At 44.5% G+C, this 25,724-nt stretch overlaps 1 protein-coding gene across 1 annotated transcript in view; it reads right to left on the minus strand.

Moving 5' to 3' along the window:
- LOC140734109 (differentially expressed in FDCP 6 homolog) overlaps window positions 1-19,967 on the minus strand; it is a 58,782-nt gene extending 38,815 nt beyond the window's left edge. The window contains exons 1-4 of the mRNA XM_073057693.1: window positions 19,767-19,967; window positions 10,085-10,225; window positions 7,120-7,302; window positions 3,802-4,032 (exon numbers count right to left, since the gene is read on the minus strand). Coding sequence (XP_072913794.1) covers window positions 3,802-4,032; window positions 7,120-7,302; window positions 10,085-10,225; window positions 19,767-19,862 — 651 coding nt within the window. The 5' untranslated portion in view covers window positions 19,863-19,967. The remainder of the gene's footprint in view (window positions 1-3,801; window positions 4,033-7,119; window positions 7,303-10,084; window positions 10,226-19,766) is intronic.
- Window positions 19,968-25,724: the final 5,757 nt, after the last annotated feature.

Genomic DNA, 25,724 nt, shown 5'->3' on the forward strand with positions numbered 1-25,724 from the left:
TAAAACCTGAAATTCCGAGAACAGCCCTGTCATCCAATCTCTTGCCAATCTCATTTGAAGTTCATATTTGATAACACCTACTCCCTCTTTATCTTGTTCCTGGGCTCGCATGACCCTGACTTCTATCACACAGATCGCTTCTGAAAAAAAGATGCTAAAATTAAAAAAACTAAATTTCTACTAATTTAAACTAAGTTCCTAATCAACTATCATAAACTGTAAGCATTGTTTAATACCGGTACCACCTCATTGAGACCCATTAATGCTGACAAGCCAACGACGACCCCAGTGGATACCATGACTATGCAGTGATTCTCTGTAAATAGCAACACACATGGACAAACACCATGCAGTAAATTCCAAATTCTGCAGACACTGAACTCATTTAAGGATAAATTCCTCCTCATGTTACCCTCCAAGTTTTCATTCTTGTTACAAAGGTCGTAAACATCCACAGTTTTTGAATTCTCAGTGCCCCATACGTTTAGATCCTGCAGTTTGTAATGTCACCTGTTGCCAAAACAAAGACCCTACTCCTGTCTTCTGTATACAAATCATTCTAATTATGTTATTACTTCTCAAAAATTCTATATAAATTTGAACAAAACATAAACTTGAGGTTTTCCCAAATCCGTAGTGACTTGGAGTAAATCAACGATGAGGGAGCACTGCTGGATTGTCTCTGTAGTATCAGTAACTTTAAATTCTTCTGTGTTACCATATCAGAGGATCATGCGAGTGTCACCACAAAGATGGCACACAGCCCCTCTACTTTCTTAGAAGTTCGCTGAAATTCTTCTATAGATGTGCAGTGGAGTTGATCCTATCTGGTTGCATCGCAGCTAGTATGGAAATACCAACGCCCAGGAACAGACAAGGCTACAGGAAGTGACAGATATAAACCAGTCAATCACAGGCAAAGCCCTCCCCACCACTGAGCACCATGCCACAAGAAAGTAGCATTCATCATCAGGGACCCCCACCATCCAGGACGTGCTCTCTTCTTGCTACTACCATTGGGCAGGAGGTACACAAGCGTTACCCACACCACCAGGTTCAAGAATAGTTATCACCCTTCAACCATCAGGCTTTACTCACTCAGACTTGGAACTGATTCCACAACCCATGGATTCACTTTGAAGGACTCTACAACTCATGGTCTTGGTATAATTTAATTAATTTTCTTTAATTATTTACACAATTTGCCTTCTTTTACACATTGTTCATCAGTCTTCGTGAATGATTCTATTGTATTTATCATCCTGTAATTGCCTGCAAGAAGAATCTCAAGGTAGTATATGGAGACATATATACTACATACCGTGATAATAAATTTCCTTTGACTTTTAAGATCTGCTCCCCCTCCTGGGCCAATCACAGAGAAACACAGAGATATAGCAGAGTATCTGGAATGCCATAATACAGCTGAGAAACTGGGTAGGCACCGGCAAGGGAGACCACAGTGTCTGATCCAAAAAGAAACTTCCCCTTCATTCCTTTTGAGATGTCCAGTAACACAAGTGTCACTGTTTGGGAATCTCTGCTTTATTTTTACAGTTTTAAATAATTTAATGAACAGATCCAAGAGGAGACATAAAGATCTGGCTGTTGTTTGTAAGTCAATCGATCTGAAGCCTTGGCCTCCACCCACCACAGGCTTACTGTTAAAGCCATGGGTTGGATGGGGGTTGGTGTCCATTTTGTGACTTCATATCATACATGCATACAGATAATCGTCCATAGATGCTGCCTGACTTGCTGAGTTCCTTCAGAATTTTGCGTGCATGTTGTTGGAACACAAGACCAAAAGACATAGGAGCAGAAGTAAGCCTTTCAGCCCATCTAATCTTCTCTGCCAATGCATCATGACTGATTTATTATCCCTCTCAACCCCATTCTCCTGCTTATTGAGCTTGGCATGGTCAAGACTGGGCCCATTCCTATCTTACGAGGGAGTGGGGGGGTGTAATTAATATTGTAATGGACATTTTACTAGATAAGGATGGTTTATCTTGGTTCAGACGATCCAAATTATAAAATACAGGCAGTCCCTGGGTTACGAACGAGTTCCGTTCCTGAGTCTGCCTTTAAGTTGGATTTGTACGCAAGTCAGAACAATTACATCCGGTATTATTTAGCGTCAGTTAGTCAAACGTTTGTCTTAGTATATAGTATATATTTGTGGTAAACTATGTATACCTGTCTGGACACGCCCCTCTGCTGACTGCTCCTGTGGCTCCTCCCACAGACCCCTGTATAAAGGTGATTGGAAGCACTGCTCCTCCCTCAGTCTCCAAGATGCCGTGCTCCATTTTGCTGCTAATAAAAGCCTATCGTTCGCCTCCCGTCTCCGAGAGCTATTGATGGTGCATCAATATTTTACCTTTCTATGCATATAAAACACTTAAGAAATGCATGTATTCCAATAATTAAACTACTGCGTTGCTTAGTAATAATTGTAGCTTTCATCAGTGCAGGGCCTTTCACATGCTCCATTATTCTCACTTTATCCTTTAAAATTGTTCAGATCGTTGACCGACCGTAGCCTAATGCTTTTCCAATGACCGATGGCGTTTCACCTCTTTCCAAACGTTTTATTATTTCCACTTTATTTTCAATCGCGATCGCTTCCCATCAACTCTACAGAAACACTGCAGGCGGCGGGTCCCGACCTCTGTCAGCTCCCGAGGTCTGCTGGGTCCTAAGGACCACCGCACCGAATTCCCCGGGTCCTAAAGTCCACTGCACTGAGACAGGTTAAATGGGACAAGTGGGGGCTGTGCTGGGTTTGGGTATTTGATCCTCCACAATATTCCGCATGGGAATTTAAACTGGAGGTGGCAAGTGGTTTCTTTTACGAGGTCGAGTTGTGAGCTCGACATCAACACAGCATGGATGGTACGGGAGTCACTGGATCGACATCAGCCCAGCACTGGATCGAACTCAGGAAACTCCGTTCTCAAGCCTGGTGCTGATCTCACTGCACCATTAGCTGACCGGAACGGGGGTCAGAGTGAATCTTGCTAAGAAAAATTTAAGCCAAATACAAAGGTACACACCCAACACAGTGTCAATTGCAACAACTTAAAATGGCAGACAGCCTCGCGTTCTGATTTAAAATGGCAGACGGCGTTCTCCTTTCTCAGTTCGTAAGTACAAGTTGTCTGTAAGTCGGACGTTCGTAACTCGGGGACTACCTATATGAAGACTACAAGAGCATAAGACATAGGAACATAGCCATTTGGTCCCTGGACTCTGCTCCACCATTCAATCATGGGTAATTTTTTTTTACCTCCTTAAACCCCCATTCTCTTCTCCCTGTAAACTTCAACATCCTTAACTAATTAAGAAGCTGATTAGCATTATTTGTCACATGCGGTCAAATACATTACTTGATTTGATGCAAATCAGCAAGGATGGTTCTGGGCAGCCCACAAGTGTTGCCACACTTCTGGTGCCAAAAGAGCATGTGCACAACTCACTAACCCTAACCATACATTTTTGGAATATGAGAGGAAACCCACGCAGTCACAGGGAGAATGTACTAACTCTTTACAGACAGTGACAGGAATTGAACCCTAATAATTGATCACTGACTGGTACTGTAAAGCGGGAAGTCTAACCACTACGCTACCGGGCCACCCCATTATGTCGGCCTTTGTCAACGTAGCACTTGTGTGATTCTCACAAGGGCATGTCCAGAAACCTCAAGATCTTAGAACATGTTTGCAAAAAAAAAAAAAAAAACTGATCTTGAGGTACATCTCGATAAAAGTAAAGGTTTTTAAAATGACAACTGACCTTCTGTGTCACATCCAACACCAGCTCCTCGTAAGCCGACCGGATCCCCAGAGCCAGCGACTCCTTGCTGGCTGGTTTGGTGAACCTGCCCGACTCTATCAGGTCCAGGAACTGCCAGACAGTCACAGCTCCATCCAGGGTGGGGTTCTGCATAAAATGGTCGCTCAGCTCCCCTTCATGAAGCCACTCCTGACCCATGGCCGTGAACAATTTCCTCAGTAGGTACACAACCTAAATGGACCACGGTATGGAAAGAAAACAGACCTAGCTAAGTAGAAGAAGAGAACAAGACTCTAACAATCATAAACAGAAACGTCAACTGTCCATTTCCCTGCATGGATGCTGCCTGAACTGCCGAGTTCCTCCAGCAGATTGCAACATTCGCAGTGTTTTATGCCTTCCTTATCCCCTCTTCTGTTGTTGTTTGCCGAGCTTCCGTAAGCATCACGAGCCCTCTGTTGACTCACTGTGCTAACTGTAAACTCTCTGACTGACAGGCTGTGGAACTGTGCAGCAACAGAGGCCACACTCACTCCTCACCTCACACCAAGAGCGTGCTCAATGGGTCGTCGCTGACAACGGGATGGCCATGGATGAAGAAAGAACAAGTAAGGACTGAAATGAAGGATGCTATGAGGATTCTTTAGCATTATAATTTCAAAGGATCTGTCCTGAACCCAGCATGTAAGTGCCAGTACAATGAAGGCACAGCAGCGCCTCTACTTTCTTGGAAGTTTGCGAAGATTCAGCACATCATCTAAAACTTTGACAAACTTCTCTAGATGTGCAGTAAAGAGAGTATACTGACTTGGTTGCATCATGGCCTGGTATAAAAATACCAATGCACAGGAGTAGAAAACCCTGCAAAAAGTAGTGGATACAGCCCAGTCCATCAAAGGTAAAGCCCTCCCCACCACCAAGCACACCTACAAGGAGCACTGCCGCAGGAAAGCAGCATCCACCATCGAGGACCCCCCCGTCCCCCCCCACCATCCAGGCCATGCTCTCTTCATCAAGGACCCCCTCGTACCCCCCACCATCCAGGCCATGCTCTCTTCTCACTGCTGCCATCAGGAAGCAGCTACATATCACCCAGCTCAGGAGGAGTTCTTACCCCTCAACCATCAAGCTCTTGAATCAGAGGAGATAACTTCACTTATCCCAGCACTGATTCCACAACCTATGGACTCATTTTCAACAACTCTACAACTCAAATTTTCAATATTTATTGCTTATTTATTTTTTAATTTTTGTATTTGCACAATTTGTTGTCTTTTGCACATTGGTTGTCTGCCTGTCTTTGTTGTATGCAGTTTTTTACTGCTTCTATTGAGTTTGTTTGTATCTATAGAGTGCTGCAAGTAGATGAACCTCAGTGTTGTATATGGTGACGTGCATGTACTTTGATAATAAAGTTACTTTGAACTTTGAAAAAGAGTGCAAAAGGCAAAAGAGAACGAGAAGGTAAAAAAAAATAATAAAATTGTAAGGGAAAAGAATAGAGGAAGATCTTCTCCCCTCTCTCATGTACTCCCAATGTACCTAATCCCAGCACACATTCCCTTCCCATTGATTCCCAATAGATACAATATCTCAGTATGCTTACTCTAAACACAAGAGATTCTGCAGGTGTTTGAAACCTTAAGCAGCACACACAAAATACGAGAGGAACTCAGCAAGTCAGGCAGCGTCTATGGAGGGAATAAACAGTCACCTTATTGGGTTGGGACCATTCATCAGGACTTCATGAGTCAGTCTCACTTTAACAGATACGGCATGCTCTAAAATCAAATAAAAAGCTGCACCAAGAATTTCTGATGACAAAAGTGGTGATGTCGCCGTGGGTTACTGTTATAGGCCATCTTGTCTTCTGAAGAGGCACAGCAGGAAGTTAGAGCTTGGCAAGTATCTAGCTCTGTGCCAAGACACATGAGAATTTGGGTCAAACTGCAAAGAAGGAGGTTAACCACTGCCCACAAATCATGAGGTGGGAGGGGGAAGTTCACTCGTAGATTTCGCTATTCTGTGACTTAAAAACAGAATGTACCGTGGCAGCAGATAATCATCAGATCTATTTATATAACCCCCCCCCCCCCCGCCACTACCACCGAATGGAATTAACTAGTGGCAGACTAATTCTGGCATTAGCCTCACGTTTGTGATCATGCTTCTCATAATCAGATTTATTATCACTGACATATGTCATGAAATGTGCTATTTTGCAGCAGCAGTACACTGCAATACATAAAGAATACTATAAATTACAGTAACACTTTGACAAACTTCTATAGATGTGTGGTGGAGAGTGTGCTGGCTGGCTGCATTATGGCCTGGTATGGGAACCAAGGACTTTGAACAGAAAATCCTACAAATGGTAGTGGATTTGTCCCAGTACATCACGGGTAAAAACCCTTCCAACCACAGAGCACATTTACATGAAACGTTGCCATAGAAAAGCAGCATCCAAAGTTCATCATCACCCAGGTCATGCACTTTTCTCTCTGCTGCCATCAGGCAGAAGGTACAGGAGCCTCAGGACTCACAGCACCAGGTTCAAGAATAGTTACCACCCTTTAACCATCAGGCTCTTGAACAAAAGGGGATAGCTACACTCACTTATTGAGGTGCTCCCACAAATGAACTCACTTTAAGGACTCTACCTTGTTATTTCATTCTCTCGTTATTTATTGCTATTTATTTATATTTGCATGTGTACAGGTTGTGGTCCTCTATGCTCTACTTGATCTTTCATTGATCCTGTTTAGTTACTAATCTACAGATTTGCTGAGCATACCCACAGAAAAAAGGATCTCAGGGTTGTATGTGGGACATATATGTACTCCGATAATAAAGTTTACTTCAAACTTTGAAAACTGTATATAAGAATAAGTAGCTCAAAAAAGAGTGAGGCAGTGTTCTTAGCTTCAATGTCCATTCATAAATGTGATGGTGGAGGCAAAGTAGTTGTTCCTAAAATGTTGAGGGTGTCTCTTTGGGCTCCTGTACCTCCTCCCTGGTGATAGTAATGAGAAGAGGGCATCGCCCAGAGAGTGAGGGCCGTTAATGATGGATACCAAATAGTTTACAATTAACCTTTGAAGATGTCTTTGAGAGTGGGGAAGCCAGTGCCCATGAAACATTTGGGGAGATTAAATGTGAGCTATTATTCACTCATAACTTGGTCACTGGTAGTTGTAGGTTGCCTAGTCCAAAGAGGGTTAGCCACATGGCGACAAAACAGAAAATAATTTACAGTAACACTCAGTCTGCACCCAGTTCCAGCTCTGAACTCATCACAACAGAGTGCAGTAGACCCACCTCCTCCTGCACCATGACCAGAGGATACTTGTTCTCAGATAGGAAGTTGAAAAGACACCAGAGCATGAAGGCCTCTCGCTCGGAGATCAGGCACTGGGGCTTTGAGGGCCTGTAGTTCTTGCGGGCGGTCAACGTCCAGCAGAGCTCATTGAAAGTTTCCTTGACAAAATTACCATCCTGTGCCTGGTAGGAGAAGGAGGCGGTTAGATGGTGCAAGCATTTTACATCACCGAGGGAATGGCAATAGATCTGGCCATCTGCTACACAAGATAAATACCTACTGAAGGAAAATTATAGTCAGTGGAGCAATACTGCGCTGCTCCAGAGCCAGTACCGATTCTTTTACTTATCAAAATGCAGCACTGTACTGAAGTCTTGGGCACATGTATTTAGCTAGGGTGCCTAAGACTTTTGCACAAACACTCTACCTTTACACAAAATACAACAAACAAAGAGACAATTACCGTGTCTGGCACAATTACTAATACAAACTAAATTAAAATTTCCTATCTATGTCAAGGTGCCCAGCAGTAGCAGAACACCACCCTGCTACCTGAGAACACTGTGTTCCCTCTCCATGGTTACCTGGGCACAGATATACCCCTGGGACATTGCCAGGCAGTCTGCCCAGATGGAAACCTCTGTTGCCCATTTCCAGGACCAATGAAGGGGCTACCTTTGCCACGAACAAGTTTACTAGGACACTTAGCTCCCTCATTACTGGATGACCCCATATAAATAGAGTGCGGTTAAAATGCACGGGGGCCAGCCGGTGGTGCAGTGGCATCATCACTGGACTTCAAGGCAGATGGTCCGGAGTTCAAAACCGGCAAGATCCTAACCTGGGGCAGCAGCAGTATCTGTGTGGAAGAAAGGCCTGGCAATCTACTTCCGTATCTTGCCATGAAAACCCTATGGACCCTATGGTCCATGAGGTCACAAGGAGTTGGACTTGACTTAACGACTGAACAAGGGTTAGTGCTGTGGCCTCGTCGGGCTGGAGCCAAGGGAGTACTGTGCCCTAGTTGGGTCAGTATTGGGGGAATACTGCTGTATTAGAGGTTAAACTGAGTGGATATAGCTCCAAACACTATCTCTGGTGTGGAGTGGTGCATCATTAGAGTATCAACACCTACAACAGACTGCACTGCCAGTGAGCTAATTCCTCATTGCTGGGCTGACGTCATTGTGTCAGGACTGAGCGAGTTTTTGCTCGTCAAAAGGGTGTGAATGAGGGCACGCTGCACCCTCACTGGGCTGTGCATAAGGAAGAGGGGCTAGTTGGAGCAAAACTCACCAGATTAATCTCAGAGACTGACATAGCAGCGGTACTTGTGGACCAGATGGGAAGACTCCTTCCACCTCAAGGTGCCACCTCTGTTGAGGTCACGGCTTAGTTGAGTGATTGCTTTTCGTGGGTTTGTGGGAACAGATGGATGAGTTAGAGGTTTCAGACAGGGCCGGAAATCCAGGCCCATTGGCCGGAGCACTTTGTCTGCGAATGTCTGCTGAGGTAGTGAAAGCCCCATTGCCTGTGTGTCCGAGTGCAAATCAGAGTTTGCTGGAGTCTGCAATCTATAGATACCCCGTCTTGGGAATTAGAGGACTCTGCATGTGTGTGAGTGGGTGGAAGGAACAGGGTTTGTTGGGCTGTTGATGTTGTTTGGGTATTCTATATTTGCACTGGAATGTATGGTGACAATTGCAGGCTGCCCCCAGCACACCATCGGGTGTGTTGGTTAGTAATGCAAATGACACCTTTCACTGGATGTTTTGATGTACATGTTATGAATAAATGTGAATCCACTTATCTCTGTGCTGGTAAACAGCACTGTGGATGGCTGAGAAATTGGCCCTCCTCCGGTGGAGCTCACACCCACCCTGACATTCATTGCCCCATCACTGGGACTCACCTTTGAGCAACCAGGTCTCCAAGACTCTGGCATTCCCCCCTGGAAACTCCCCAAGGCTGTACTTCACTACAGATTCATTGACAACTCCTTCTCTGCCTTGGTATCAAGTTTTGTTCCAAGATCAGTGCGATGTTTTAGGGAATTTAGCCATATTGAATGCAAATTATTGCTACCAGTGATTCCAAGCTCCCCATCACTGCATGAGTCTCCTCCTTTATCTGAGTCATAGAGCACTATAACACAGAAACAGGCCCTTTGACCCATCTGTTGGGCACTGAACTGTTATTCTACTTTGTCACATCTACCCACACCTGGACTACAGCCCTCAAGTCCAAGTACTTGTCAAAACCTCTCTTAAATGCCAAAGTTTAACCCATATTCACCGCATCTACTGGTAGCTTGTTCCACACACCATTTGAGTGAAGAAGTTCCCCATCACGTTCCCCACAAACATTTCACCTTTCGCTGTTAATCTATGACCTCTAGCTTCATCCAACCTCAGTGGAAAAAGCCTGCTTGCATTTATCATATCTACACCCCTCTTGATTCTGTACTCCTCTATTTAATCTCCCCTCAATCTTCTACGCTCTAGAGAATAAAGTCCAAGCCTACTCAACCTTTCCCCAAAACTCAGGCCCTCACAACACAGCAATAACATTGTAAACTTACTCTATACTCTTCAAGTTTATTGATATGTTTCCTGCAGGTAGGTGATCAGAGTGGCACACAATACGCCAAATTTGGTCATACCAACACCTTACATAACTTCAACATTATACTCCAACTCCTGTACTCAAAACTTATGAAGGCCAATGTGCAAGAAGCTCACTTTATGACCCTATCTACCTGTGACGCCACTTTTGAGTTATTATGGATCTGTACTTCCATATCTGTCATTTCCTCCCGCATTCTGAGCACGTGCAGGTTGGTAGATTGATTGGCTATCATCAGTTGAGTGGTGGAATGAGGGGCATGATGGGAATGCGGGGAGAATGTTGGTGTAATTGACTAGTTAGTATGGACTCAATCGGCCAACTGAAAGCCAGACTTACCTTGTCCAGGATGTACTTGTTGAGGTAAGGCATGTAGCCTTGGCTGGACACAGGCCCATCGTTGTCGTCACGGAAGTGGTCTTCCAGAGCCGAGGGATCATGAGGGATGTTCAGCGCTGTGTACAGGTTGTGTGACAGTACCTGCAGGAGACAGCCCAAGAGTCAATGGAACTTTAACACGGTCAATCAACTCTCACACTTATCACTCCACCCAGTCAGCCCACAGTCAGTTACCCTGGCAACCACACACACAGGCTCTGGCTGAGGGGGTGGAGATGGTGCAAATGCATTCACCTGAAGCTGGAGGATGATAGGACATGGGAGCAGAATTAGGCCATTAGGCCCATCAAGTCTTCTCCACGTTTTAATCATAGCTGATTTATTATCCATCTCAACACCTTTCTCCTGCCTTTTTGTGACCTTTGGCACCCTTACTAATCAAGAACCTGTCAATCTCCGCTTTAAATATACCCAATGACTTGGCCTCCACAGTCATCTACAGCAATGAATTCCACAGATTCAAATCCCTACGGTTAAAGAAATTCCTCCTCATCTCTGTTCCAAAGGGACATCTTTCTATTCTCAGGCTGTGCCCTCTGGTCCTAGACTCTCCCACTATTGGAAACATCTCTGCATCCACTCTATCTAGGTCTTTCAATATTCTGAAAGTTTCAATGAGATTCCCCATTATTCTTCTAAACTACAGTGAGTACAGACCCAGAACCATCAAATACCGCTAACACATTAACCCTTTCATTCCTGGGATCATTCTTGTGAACCTCTAGACCCTCTCCAATGCCAGTACACCCATTCTTAGGTATGGGACACAAGACAGCCAGTGCCTTATAAATTCTCAGCATTATATCTTTGCTCTTATATTCTAGTCCATATATGTCAAACTCAAGGCCCGCGGGCCAAATCCGGCCCGCGGTGGAATTATCTTTGGCCCGCGAGATAATATCTAATTACTATTAAAGCTGGCCCCAGTAATTGAAGCGCCTATGGCGTATGATATGGCTAATGCTGAGTTTATTCAGGTACCATGTTTTCAGGGTTTTTAGTGTTTATTCGGCAGTCTTGCTCGGCAGTCTTCTTCATAAGAAACGGAATTTGTAAAGTGAAACACTTTGTAGTTATAGCAGAGACTGAGACACATGAGAGCAGGCTGAAAAAACGGAGGGAACGAAAGCTGCGTTCGTACGCGTCCGACTGATCCGGCCCGCATGAAGCTGCATTTTGCTCAATCCGGCCCGTGACCTAAAATGAGTTTGACACCCCTGCTCTAGTCCTCTTGAAATCAATGCTAACATTGCATTTGCCCTCCTTACCACCCACTCAATCTGCATGTTAGCCTGCATGAGGACTCCCAAGTTCCTTTGTACCCCTGATTTCTGGATTTGCCCCATTTAGAAAATTGTCTACACCTTTACTCCTTCCACCATATGTACAATGTGTCACTGTGGATAATAACTATGATAGTTATGATCTGTAAACACAGAAGTCACTTCCCCTGTCCTCACTACACTTTTTTCTAGTCTAACACACCACTTTCAAAGTTCAAAGTAAAGTTATTATCAAAGTACATATATGCCGCCATATGCTACCCTGAGATTCATTTTCTTTCACAGAACACAAATACAATAAAAACAATGTAAAACTACACAAAGTGACAATCAATCTACATGTAAAAGAAGACAAGCTGTGCAAATGCATACATACATAAATGTTAAATTTATTTAGTTATGGCAGGTGGTAAGAGTGGGCTCCCTCACCTCTGCCTGTCTTACCCTCAACACCGGTGCCCCTCAGGGATGTGTACTAAGCTCCCTCCTTTACTCTCTTTATATCCATGACTGTGTTGCCAACAGCTCCAATCTGCTAATTAAATTTGCTGACAACACTACACTGATTGGCCTAATCTCAAATAATAATGAGGCAGTCTACAGAGAAGAAGTCATCACCCTGACACAGTGGTGTCAAGAAAACAACCTCTCCCTTAATGTCACAAAAACAAAGGAGTTGGTTGTGGACTACAGGAGGAATGGAGGCAGGTTAACTCCTATTGACATCAATGGATCTGGGGTTGAGAGGGTGAACAGCTTTAAATTCCTCGGCATAAACATCACCGAGGATCTCACGTGGTCTGTACATAACGGCTGTGTGGTGAAAAAAAGCACAACAGCAGCTCTTTCACCTCAGACAGCTGAAGAAGTTTGGTATGGGTCCCCAAATCCTAAGAACGTTCTACAGGGGCACAACTGAGAGCATCCTGACTGGCTGCATCACTGCCTGGTATGGGAACTGTACCTCCCTCAATCGCAGGACTCTGCAGAGAGTGGTGCATTCAGCCCAGCACATCTGTAGATGTAAACTTCCCACTATTCAGGACATTTACAAAGATAGGTGTGTTAAAAAGGATCAATGGATCACTGGGGACCTGAGTCACCCCAACCACAAACTGTTCCAGCTGCTACCATCTAGGAAACGGTACCACAGCATAAAAGCCAGGACCAACAGGCTCTGGGACAGCTTCTTCCACCAGGCCATCAGACTGATTAACTCATGCTGACACAATTGTATTTCTATGTTATATTGACAATCCTGTTGTTAGTACTATTAATTATAAATTACTATAAATTGGACATTGTACATTTAAACGGAGATGTAACAAAAAGATGTTTTACTCCTCATGTATATGAAGGATGTAAGTAATAAAGTAAATTCAATTCAAACAAAATGCTGGAGGAACCGAGCATTCCAGGCAGCATCTATGGAAAAAATTACAGACGATGTTTCAGCTGAGACCCTTCTGCAAGACCGAGCATCTGCAGACTTTCTCTTGTTTAATTTATTTAGTTCATACTAAGAACATGAGGTGAAGTGTCCTTGTATACAAGTCCATAGATTGTGGAATCTGTTCAATGTTGAGGTGAGGTGAAGTTATCTATGCTGCCTCAGGAGTCTGATGGTTGAAGGGTAATAACTGTCCCTAACCTGGTGGTGTGGGACCCAAAGCTCCGGTACCTCCTTCCTGGATGGCAGGAGTCCTCCAGCTCCATCAGCCATACCCCACATAACTCCTCCATCACAATAACCATTTGTTGCCAATACTGCCAGCTTATCCTCCCTGATAATTATTCCCCGCTTCCTCCAGTTCATTTCTTTCCTCAGCCACACATTCTACACCCTGCACTCTACCATCATTTAAACCCATTTTATAGGATGTTATGCCCCGCTTGTTACTCAGAATTCCCCTTCATTGCTTCCATTTTCTCCCACTAGTCCCCCACAACCTCCAGCTTCTTGCTCCTCACTCTGCCTCATCACTCAAACCCTCTCACCATCATTACTATTGTCCTCTACACCTGTACTTTGCTCCACCTCAAGAACACACACTATACTGCTTTCTGCCCAGCCCCCCCCCCACCCTCTCCCCCTCATAAACTGCCTACTGGCACCCTTTACCATCTAAAACTTTGACATCCAGGTTTGTCATCGAAAAGTTTGACACACTTCTTCAGATGGACATTCTGGTGGATATCCTGACTGATTGCCTCACGGCCTGGTATTGAATCACCAACCAGGAAGGGAGAAACCTACAAAAAGTGGTGTATACAACCCAGTCCATCACAAATAAAATCTTCCCCACCAATGAGCATATTTACAAGGTGCGCTGCCACAAGAAAGCACCATCCAGACCATGCTCTCTTCTCAGGGAAAACATCCAGGAGCCTTAGGTCCCACACCACCAAGATCAGGAACAGTTATCACCCTACAACCATCAAGCTCACTCACCCCAACACTGAACTGATTTTACCAACTATGGACTCACTTTCAAGGACTCTACAACTCATGCTCTCAGTAATTTTTTAAAAATTTGCATTTTTTTTGTACATTGTTTGCCAGTCTTTATGTATAATTTTTTCATAAACTATTGCATTATTTTATTTTTCTGTAAACGCCTGCATGAAAATTCACAGTCAGATCTGTTGGGGCCACCTATTGTTACCTTACCTCCATTCAAGGCCCCAAACAGTCCTTCCATGTGAGGCAACACCTCCCCTAAGAATCCATTGTGGACGCCTATTGTAATCGGTGCTCTCTGTGCGGCCTCCTCTACACTGGTGAGGCCTGACCTAAACTGGGACACTGGGTTGTCGAGTGCCTCTGCTCTATTTGCCAAAATCAGAAAATTCCCAGTGGCCAACCATTTTAATTCCTATCACCATTCCCGTTGTGACATGTTAGTCCGTGGACTCGTTTCTGCCACAACGATGCCACTCTCAGGATGGAGGCTGCAGCAACTTTTATTCCATCTAGGTTGTCTCCAAAATGATGGCACGAACATTGGTTTCTCCTTCTGGTAATTTTCCTCTTCCCCTTCCTCAATTCCTCACTCTGACCTCAACCTCATCTGCCAATCGCCTCCCCCTGGTGCCTCTCCTTCATCACTTTCTCCCATGGTCTACTCTTCTCTCCCATCAGATTCCTTCTTCTCCAGCCCTTTACCTTTCCCACCCACTTGGCCTCGCTTATCCCCTTATAGCTAGTCCTCCTTCCCATCCACCCACCTTTTTATTCTGACGTCTTCCCCCTTCCTTCCCAGTCCTGAAGGAGGAGCTTGGCCTGAAACACCGACCATTTATTGATTTCCATATATGCTGCCTGACCTGCTGTGTTCCTCCAATGTTTTGTGTGTATTGCTTTGGGTTTCCAGCATCTGCCGAATCTCGTGTTTATGAAATGAAGCTCAAGGTAGTTTATAGTGATGTACATGTACTCTGTTAAATAAATTTACTTTGGCTTTGAGGTGATAACCCTCGTTAGAACCAAGTTTTGCAGAGAGAGGAAGGAAAAAGGGAAATAAAACAGGGAATGTGTGAATATGACAATGGATGTTAAAAATAACAGCAGTTTTTTGTATGTAAACAGTAAGCGGGCAGTAAGCAGGTAGAATTGACTTAGGCATAAAACAAAAAGATGCAAGTACAACTAGACTACTAAATGCAAACTAGTTTCTGATGTTTGCCAAGCAAGATAATAAAACACCCAGGGGGAAGCAGTCGAGAGAATAGGCGAGGTGAAAACTGAAACGGGGGGGGGGGGGGGGGGGGAGGGGTCTGGGATGTGGGAGCTACAGCAGTTTATACATAACTACTCATTGGAAAAAATATTGATTAGTAATCCTACTGTGATGAACCAGTTCTTTTGTGGGATCTCCAAAGCAGCAAAGCCAAGGATTAGGACCACCTGTGATTCCAACAGTGGACAAAGGTATTCCTTCAGAGAGCATAAATTTGCAAGGAACATAACGACAGACTTCCGACTTCTCCTCCTGACATTAGCCCCTAAAATCAGCACGAGAACAACAGGAGAGCAATCCAATTCTCCGCTAACTCCCACACTGTGACCTTTCCTGCCCACGCTCCTCTAAACTGCTACAGCAGGACACTTTGAAAATATCAACAGGATTAGACTAAGTCAACCACTGGAATCCTTTTTGAAGATGTAACTAGCACAATTGATGAAGGTTAACTCTAGTACGCTGAGAATTGACCAAGTATTTTATAAACCCCATGTTATTATGTAAATTAGAGCACATGCTATTGGAGTAATTAACTGGTTGACGGAAGGGATTTTTCTTACTGTGGCAGCAGTAACTGCTGGGGTATCACAATGATCAGGTTTTAGGCCTATTTGTATGCACAAGTGATTCAGATGAGGAAATAAAATACAATACTTCACAAAGTTTGCTGACAACAGGGCCTTTGAGATCCACGTCCAAGGCTCCCTGAAAGTGGCCACAAGAAAATGCTAGAATGTTAGAGAAGGCAAGCGACATGCTCGCCTTCAGTAGTCGAGGCTTTAAGTTCAACAGTCAGGGAGCTACATTGCAGCTTAGTAAGATTCTGGTTAGGTCACGTCTGGAGATTTGCATTCAATTCTGGTTGCCCTGTTTCGGCAAGGATGTGGAGGCTTTGGAGAGGGTGCCAAAGAGGTTTACCAGGATGACGTTTGCATTAGAGGACATGCGTCACAAAGATGGGTAGGACTGTGTTTGGTGGAGTGGTAAAGGCTAAGGGAAGACGATAGCGGTTTATAATGAAAGGTCAACAGTTCACATCTTCCCACCACTACCCCCCCCTCCCCCCCCCCCCGGTCCAAATTTATTGCACCAGTAGGCATGCATTTAAGATGAGAGGGAAAACACTCAAAATGACGTGCAGAGCAAGATTACAAAAAACAGAGAGTAGTAGGTGGCTGGAAGCGCAGGCAGATACAATAGAGAGGCTATGCAGAGAATGGAGGGAATGTGGAGCAAGTGCAGCCAGGAGCAATTAGGTCTCATTAGATTAATTAGTTTAGGACATCATGGACTGAAGGGCCCATTCCTGCCCTCTTTATGGTCTAAAACTAATGTGGATTGTGGACAGTGAATTGTGAAGGGTATGCCAAGAAACCTTCAAGGCAACTCAGACAGATTGGAGCAAGTGGGAAAATACATGACAGAGGCAATGTAACGGAGAGATGCGAGAAAAAGTGGCATATTGTTTAAATTGCATTACGTTGTGAATGTTGATATCCAGAGATGAAATCATTGATATCAGTATGCCAGTCACTGGAAACAAACGAAGGTGCACCATTAGTTCAGACAGCAACTGGGACGTTGGCTTGGCGAGCAAGAGGAAGCTCTCTCCTTCTCCAACTTAATACTTCACTTTCTCTTCTCTCTCCAGCTCATTCACTCTCCCTCCCAAGAAAACTCATTCTTTCTCTCTCCAGCCCATCACATCCAAATATCTCTGCAGCTCCTCACTCTGAACTCTCTCCAACTCACTACCATTCCATCCCATTTCACCTTATTTTCTCTCTCTCTTTCGGCAACTAAGTACTTCACCTCCCCAAGTTTAAGTCTGCATACTTCCCTTCTCTTTAATCATTTATTAACCCCACTTATCAACTGCTTACTTGCCGACCCATCACTCTCCACTGTCACATACTACGCTGTCCGACCACAGAGAAACTCAACACTAGAGACTTCCTCAACCAGCCACTTGCTCAGCTGTAATACCCGTCCAACAGAGGTACAATGGACGTGTTCTTCACCTCTCAACAAATCCAATAAAAATATAGACAGCTGCCAAACACTAACATTTTCAAACTCACATAAACTGTAGTCTTTGTAAAATGTGAGAGAATTTCACATAAATATAGTTTTCATATTTTCTACATTTTTCCACACAGTTGCCTCTGACATGTCCAGATGAAGGGTCTTGGCCCAAAATGTCAACAGTTCATTCCCTTCCTTAGGTGTTGCCTCATCTGCTGAGCTCCTCCAGTATTTTGTGTGTGTAGCTGATATGTCTTCCTTTTTTCTTTTATTTACATAGAGATACAGCACAATTAGAGGCTCTTCCGGCCCAATTCACAGACACAGCCCAATTACACCACGTGAGCAATTAACCTACTAACCCATCTGTGTGCCTGGTATGTGGGAGGAAACCGGAACACTAGAGGAAACCTACACAGTGACAGAGCTAACGTACAAAGTCCTTACATAAAGTGGTGGGAATTGAACCCTGGTTACTGATTTCATAATTATACATTGTTTCCTTTTAACCATAGCAAACGTAGAGCCTTTGATACCATCGCATCATTTCTCACACCTCTGCTGTCATGTCACGTCCCCTGGACAGAGTGAGGATACAGTAGCCTTGTCTACCCTACCAGAGATATTCCCTGTACTTCATCTATCCCCTCCCCACCCTCTCTCTACTTAAAGCCAGCTTGTTTCCTCTTCTTCACAATTCTCACAAAGGGTCTTTCAACAAATACATTAATTCTGCTTTCTCACCCCAGATGCTGACCTGCTAAGGTTTTTCAGGTATTTCTTTTTGTTTCAGATGTTGAGCATCTACAGTTTTATGGCTTTCATTAACTGCTGACACAATAATGTGCAAGATGCAATCCAGACTACTAGAGGTCTGCCACGCACCCAATCCCAACGTAGACACTTTCTCAAAATCCTCGCTGCAACACTGCTTGAAATGTGTCCACTGGTCCACAGGATGAAAGGGAAATTGCTGCTCCTCCACCAATCCCCAAACCCAGTTTGGGTCATTGGATTATGGGACACTGCTGAAATCCACGTGTCCGCCAAGCATCAGAGTCCTTCGCTATTTACAGGAAAGGCTGACCACTGCGCTACTTCAGAATACAGAATCAAATTAAATTTAATATATGACTTTGAGATTCATTTTTGCAGATATTTACAGGAAAATAAAGAAATGCAATAGAATTTATGAAAAACTATAAATAAGTGACTGACAAACAACCAAGGCGCAAAAGACAAACTGTGCAAATAATTTTTAAGTAGTAAATAAATAATATTGAGTTGTCGAGTTCTTGGAGGTGAATCAAGAGGCCGTGGAGTAAGTCCAGTGTTGAGGTGAGTGAAGTTAGCCCTGCAGGTTCAGGAGCCTGACGGTTGTAGGGGCAACAACTGTTCCTGAACCCAGTGACGTGGGATCTCCCTGGAGCAAAAGTAAGTGTAACCTCCTGACCGAGGGTAGTAGCAAGGAGAGAGCTTGGCCTGGATGGCAGGGGCACTTGATGACGTACGCTGCTTTCTTACAGCCACGCTTCTTGTAAATGTACTCATTGATTTGGGGGATTGGGGGGGGGGGAATTTCCCTGTGATGGACTGGGCTCCATCCACTACTTCAGCAGACAGTAGTCTCTACCAGTCTACCTCCATTGCACAACACCATCTCCGTCCGACAACACGGCAAGACCCTGGAAAACTTTGGTTACTTTCAGAAGCTCGGGAGTACCTCTAAGTGATGGCAGATGACGAAATTCACCACTTTCAATGCACCTCTGCACCCTTTGGGCAACTGAGGAATGGAATGTTCAAGAACTGTGACCTCAAGTCCAGCCCCAAGTAACCACTCCATTCTCCTGTAGACAGCAGAGATATGGGCTACCTACTGCAGACAGCTAAACAAACTGCAGAGGTGATACCGGTGTTATAGAGTCTTAGAGGAACAAGATATTCAACACAGCAACCATGTTCCTGAATCTTACATTAATAGTTTTTTTCAAGTCTCCCCACATTCCCATCAATGGCTCCCAGATCAACCACTAATCTTCACATTAGGGGCAATTGGCATTGTCCAATCCACCTATCAAACCCAACCCTTCTCCCCCTTCCCTCATCTTTGACGTGGGAGGAAACTGGAGCACCCGGAGAAAATCCACACGGTGAGCGGGAGAGCGGTTCACAAACATTCAACGTTCGGTCCGGATCGAACCCTCGAGGTCCCAGTGCAGGACTGGGGTCTGGAAGGCATATACCCGATACCAGATTCCCAAATCAGGCATACCCCACCCAGAGCTCCGTCACGGTGGGAAACACTTGAAGGGCTTTCTCAAAGTTCCCGCTGCCTCGCCAACTCACGGGAACAGTTGGTCAAAGGACTGGCGGATGTGGAAGACAGGGAGCTCCCACAAGAAGAGCGCTGATGGGGCTAATACACAGGGGAAACGAGTTACACTTGGGGAGGGGCGTTTAAAGTCCAGTAGAAGGCAAAATATCTCTGGGGGAAGCGGGAGGTGCCGCACCCTTAGTTCTGCCCGCTCGCCAGTGAGTTTCTCCCTCCTGGTACCGGAGGGTGCTTACCTTCAGCTGGGACTTGGAGACCTTGCCGCTCTTCTCCCGATCCAGGGCGGTGAAGGCGTACCAGATGGACTTGAGTAGTTCGCTCTTTAAATCCATACTTCGCGGGTCGGGCCGAGTCTGCACTAGGGGTTGAGGAGAGAGTTGAGGACGTACTAGCCCCACAGCCCAAAACAAGCAGCAGCCGCCGCCGCCTCTGTGCGCTCTGCTTGGTTCAGTTCTATTCTACATCCTCCCACCACCAGTTTCCGCCCTCACCGGCGAGCCGATACCCTGTTCAAGGCGCCGCCCCCCCCCGGCCTGTCCTCGCCTAGGGCGGGGTTGGGCGGGGCCGGACTCGAGCCCTCACATTCCTCGGCCAGCAAACCAGAACCAAGGGTCACCCACCCACTCAGCTTGTATGATGCCTCCCCACACCAGGTACACACCATTTTGTGGATGGTAATTGAGGCAACTGCCTGGCGATGCGGAACCTAAGGTTCCTGTACCTCTTGCCCGATGGTGGTAACGAGAAGCGAGCATGGCCTGGATGTGGAGGTCATTGATGATGGCTGCTGCTGCTCCTGGGGCAGCGTTCTTTGTAGATGTGCTGAATGATGGGGAATGTTTTACCCGTGATGTACTGGGCCGAATCCACTACCTTTTGTAGGTTTTTCCGCACAGAGGTGTTCTCCTACCAGGCCGTAATGCAGCCGGTCAGCACGCTTTCCTGCAGAAGTTTGCCAAGGTTTGGGATCTCGTGCCGAACCTCCGCAGGCTCCTAAGGAAGCAGATGTGCTGCCGTGCTTTCTTCGCAATTACATCTATATGGTGGGTCCAGGCCAGGTCCTCTGAGATAGTGACACCTAGGAATTTAAACTTACTGACCCTCTCCACCTCTGATCCTCCGTCAGGGGTCGACCATCAGGAACCACCATGACTAACATTTTACCCCTGTGACTTCACTGCACTAGACACTGCCCCACTCCCGTAATATCGGAAAGTCTACTGATCACCCCCTTGAACGTGCTGAACGTCCATAGCCTCAGGTATAGAACTCCAAGCACTCATTAGCCTCAGAGTGGAAAAAAAACCTCTTAACTCTGCCCTGAATAGATCATCCATATTTTGAGATTATGACTCTGGGGTCTAAACCCAACACAAATTTTACATTTATACTAGTAAGTTCCATAAGAATATTTTTACATTTCAGTGATACCACCTCTTATTCTTTTAAATACAAGGAAGAGCAAGTCCTGTCTGTATTATGGTTCCTCAATGGGCAAACGCACACTCACTGAAGCCAACCTTCACCATACTCCCTCTATCACACAGAAACCCTTGCCAAACTTCAACACTTTCTTCTAGATGTGGCCCTACCAAAGACCTGTCTGATCAAAGCAAGATGTTTCTACACTTCTGTTCAAGTCCTCTTTTAATAATGTCAAAATATAATTTGCCTTCCTCATTGCTGAATGTACCTGCAATGTTCGTCTCCAGCAATATGTGTCTCTCTGAACACCAACACCTTTCAGTGACTCAACATGGTACGAATAAGTGATTTTCTATTTTTCCTCTGCATATTCCACCTGCCCTATCCTTGGCCATTCACTTTGTATGCATTCTTAAATCACAGGCGTAGAATTAGCCCATCGAGTCTGCTCTGCCATTCCATCATGGCTAATATATTTTCCCTCAACTCCATTCTCCAGCCTTCTCCCCATAACCTTTGACACACCTACTATCAACCTCTGCTTTAAATACAGTACTGTGCAAAACTCTTTGGCACATACCTGTAGCTAGGGTACCTAAGACATTTACACAGTACTGTAGTAATTTTATGTATTGCACTGTACTGCTGCCACAAAAAAAAAACAAATTTCATGACATATGTGAGTGATGATAAAACTGGTATGGGTCTCTGTTGTGGACTGAAAGTTGAAAGGGGGCAGGCAGAGGGGTATCATGGTTGGGAAAAAAAGAGAGGGGGAGGGAGAAGGAAGCACCAGAGAGAAGTAATGTAATGATCAATAAACCGATTGGAATCAAATTATCTTGCCTGGAGTCTCAGGACTAGGTGTGTCTGCACCCATGCCACACCCCACCCCTAGCACCCGTCTGCCACCCTCACCATTCCTAACATCCTTTGCTCCCACCAGATTTACAACCTCGCATGGACAAATACAGCACTTAACCATCCGTAGCAATGAATTCCAGAGTCATCACCCTTTGACTAAAGGGACGCCCTTGTATTCTAAAGCTGTGCCGCTCTGCCCACCAGTTGGCATCTCCATCTCTAGAGATACCAACTTTTAAGTTCCAATTCTTTATTTGGCATTTCAGGATTTTTCCTTAAATAGCCGGCCAGATGTAATGATAGGTTTTTAAAGTACGCTCCCAAGTGACACCAGCTGGCCTCAAACGGTATTGCAAGAGAAAATACTTTTCCAGAGCGGGAAGACCTATTGTGAACTTTCTCCTGTCATTGGTTGACTGAGTACTGTAAAGGACCATGTGTTTGTAAGCCACCTGCTCTCGTACTTGCTCAGTGAAGGGTGGAGAATTTGAGCAGCGTGCGTCACTCTGCTCTGCTACAGGGGAAGGTATTACACAGGTTGAGTCTCACCAACACCTCAAAAGTAAACTGGAATTAGAGCCCTGCCTACTGCTGGTGACAATGCTCAATAGCCATTGGATCATCTGAAGCAGTTCAAGCCTGAGAACAGTGTCAAACTGTTCCAGAGTCAAACAGCAGCCATCTCCCCCACATTCATATCAATGCCCAGGTTCTACAGACTTGGAACATCCTACCATGGTCTACAAACCTACCAGCTCCCACATTCTGAGATCAAGTGGCCACTGTAGCACCTGGTGAAAAGCCACGAGGTCATGGAAGACAGGCAGACTCTGCAAAGACAGCACCAGAGGACAGGATTGAAGTTGGTTCATTGAAGCTCTCACCCCAGCAGTGGTCATGAATCCAACTTGTTCACTCCATGAAAAATCACATACAGTACAGACCCCTTTACCTCAACACTCCCATCACACACACTGCAGAATCTCTGCAATGCATGTGAAAGAGCTATTGTTTAAACTACAAATTTATCATAAAGATAGGACCCACAAGAGCAAATTGTGCCTAACAAATCTAGTACATTGTTTTTAGAATGAAAATGAATGGAAAGGAATTCTTGACTTTTGTTAGTCAAAGAGATTCATTAGGTTCATTCCTGGCCTGAGACAGCTGTCCTCTCACGAGCAGCTAATGAGTTAGATATACAGTACTGTGTAAAAGTCTTAGGCACATATTTACAGCTAGGGTGCCTAAGACTTTTTGCACAGAGGAGCAGAGAGTGAGTTTGCATACCTGCAAGAGCAAAGGAACAGTGAGGATGGAACATCATGGGAGGGGTGTGGAACAGATGGCAGAGAAGGAGTGCCGGGGCGGGAGGTGATGAGGGTGCAGCCACACTCAGCCCTGAGACACCAGGCAAGGTCAGTTGATTTCAAACAACAATTGGTTTATTGATCATTACAGTATGTACCTCTGGTGCTTTCTGCTCCCTTCCCTCTTCCTTCCTCTTTTCCCAACCATGATTCCCTTCTCCCTGCCCTCTTCCCACTCTCAGTCCACAATAGAGACCCATATCAGAATCAGGTTTATCATCACTTGCATTTGTCAGGAAATTGTTTTTTTGCAGCAGCATACATAAAGTTACTACAGTATTTTGCAAAAGATGTAGGCACCCTATCTATATATATGCTGTGGCTAAGACACTTGCACAGTGCAGTACAGTATGTTGTTCGGAGTTACAAGGATGGGTGTGGGTGAGGGAAATCTCACGGAAGATCCAGGCCAGGCTCTCTTCTCACTGCTGTCATTGATCAGGAGGTACAGAAGACCTCCAGGTTCAGGAACAGTTAATACCCTACAACCCCCCCCCCCCCCCCCGGGTTGAAATGGTGAAGACACTCGTGAGTTCCCGAGATTTCGACAGTGAAGTCGGGAGATTAGCTCCTGGTAGGGTCAGCGATGGCAATAAGATCAAGGGGGAGGTTCAAGACAAAACGCGATCCAACCAAGACCTCAGTGGTGGAGCTGGTGGGAGATGTTGACAGTGAAGGCGGAGGAAGGCTGCACCAGTGAAGAGTCCCCGGAAGGTTTGCATTCCAACCCACTGGACCCTGAGGCCGATCTGTCATTGACCATGTGGTGACTGCCTGTGCATCAGTCTCCCACCGTTAAACAAAGTTCTCCATTAAAGGACTAACCCCTAGGGAGAACATTATACTCGATTCGAGTGATCACTCCGTTGTTACCCTTGCAACCATCAGGCTCTTGAACTGGTGTGGATAACTACACTCACCTTAAATCTAAACTGATTCTACAGACCCACTTTCAAGTACTCTACAACGCATGTTCGAAGTACTATTTATTCATTTATTTTCTTATTTGCACATTGGTTGTTTGTCAGTCTTTGTAGTATTTCATTGATTCTATTAAGTCTCTTTGTTTTACTGTGAATGCCTGCAAGAAAATGAATCTCAAGGCACTACAGGGTGACTTATACAAACTTTGATAATAAATTTGCTTTGAACTTTGAACACGATATCCTGAGGGACAGGGCAAGTTAGGTGTAAAGATGCTTCCATTAGTGGGAGAGTCTCAGACAAGGGGATCTAGCTACAAAATTGGGGGGCTGACATTTAAAACTGAGGTGTGTAGGAATTACAGGGTTGAAACTCTGGAACCCAGATGGGTGGTGGAGGCTGGATCATTGCAAATATTGAAAGGAAGATGTAAGGTTTTTAAAGATCAGTAAAGCGAGGGCTGCGGGGAACTGGCAGAGAAGAGGAGATGAAGCCTGGGGCAGATCAACTATAATCATTTACCTGGATTAGAGAGCAGGCTTATGAAGAAAGACTGAGTAAACTAGGATTTTTCCTTTTGGAGCAAAGGAGTATGAAAAATGTCTCGATCGAAGTGAACAGCCAGCACCTTTTTCCCAGGTCAGAAATGGCTAATACATGAGGGCATAATTTTAAGGTGACTGGAGAAAAGTATAGGGGATAATGTCAAAGATGTAAGTACATGAAACACTGGTGATAGAGGCAGATACATTAGGGGCATTTTTGGCAAATGAATGGTAGATAAATGGAGGCCTATGTGAGAGGAAAGGGTTAGATTGATCTTTGGAGCAGATTAAAAGGTTGTCACAACATTGTGGGCTGTATCTAAAAAAAAACTGAATCTGTTTTTTCATAAAATCACAAAAATCTTGACGTTTTAATAATATTGAATTAAATCTCCATCTGTAAATCGATTCCTCCTTATCCATCATTATTATTGTCATTATCAAGGGGGAATGATCGGACAATATTCTTGCTTTATATTCCATATTTTTCACTCTGTCTTGAATATTCGCTGATAGTAGGAAAAAATCTATCCTTGAATAAGTTTTATGTCTATTTGAATAAAACAAATAATCTTTTTCTCTTGGGTTAATTCTTCTCCATATATCAATCAAATTTAAATCTTTCATCAATGATAAAGTTAATTTTGCTACTTTTGGTTTTGTAACAACCTTTGTTGACCTGTCTAAAACTGGGTCTAGACAAAAGTTAAAGTCTCCACCTATTAATATTTTATCATGTGCGTCAGCCAAATTCAAAAAAGCTTCTTGTATAAATTTTACATCGTTTTCATTTGGTGCATAAACATTCATAAGAGTCCATAGTTCTGAAAAGATTTGACAATGTATAATTACATATCTTCCCGCAGAATCAATTAATACATTTTGTATTTTAATTGGTAAAGTTTTGTTGACCAAAATTGCAACTCCCCTCGCTTTTGAATTAAATGAAGCTGCTATAACATTTCCAACCCAATCTCTCTTTAATTTCTGATGTTCTATCTCTGTTAAATGTGTTTCTTGTATAAAAGCTATATCTATTTTCATTTTCATAATGTATGTTAAAATT

The sequence above is a fragment of the Hemitrygon akajei genome, chromosome 10, assembly GCF_048418815.1.
Source record: "Hemitrygon akajei chromosome 10, sHemAka1.3, whole genome shotgun sequence".
In the NCBI taxonomy this organism is placed as follows: Eukaryota; Metazoa; Chordata; class Chondrichthyes; order Myliobatiformes; family Dasyatidae; genus Hemitrygon; species Hemitrygon akajei.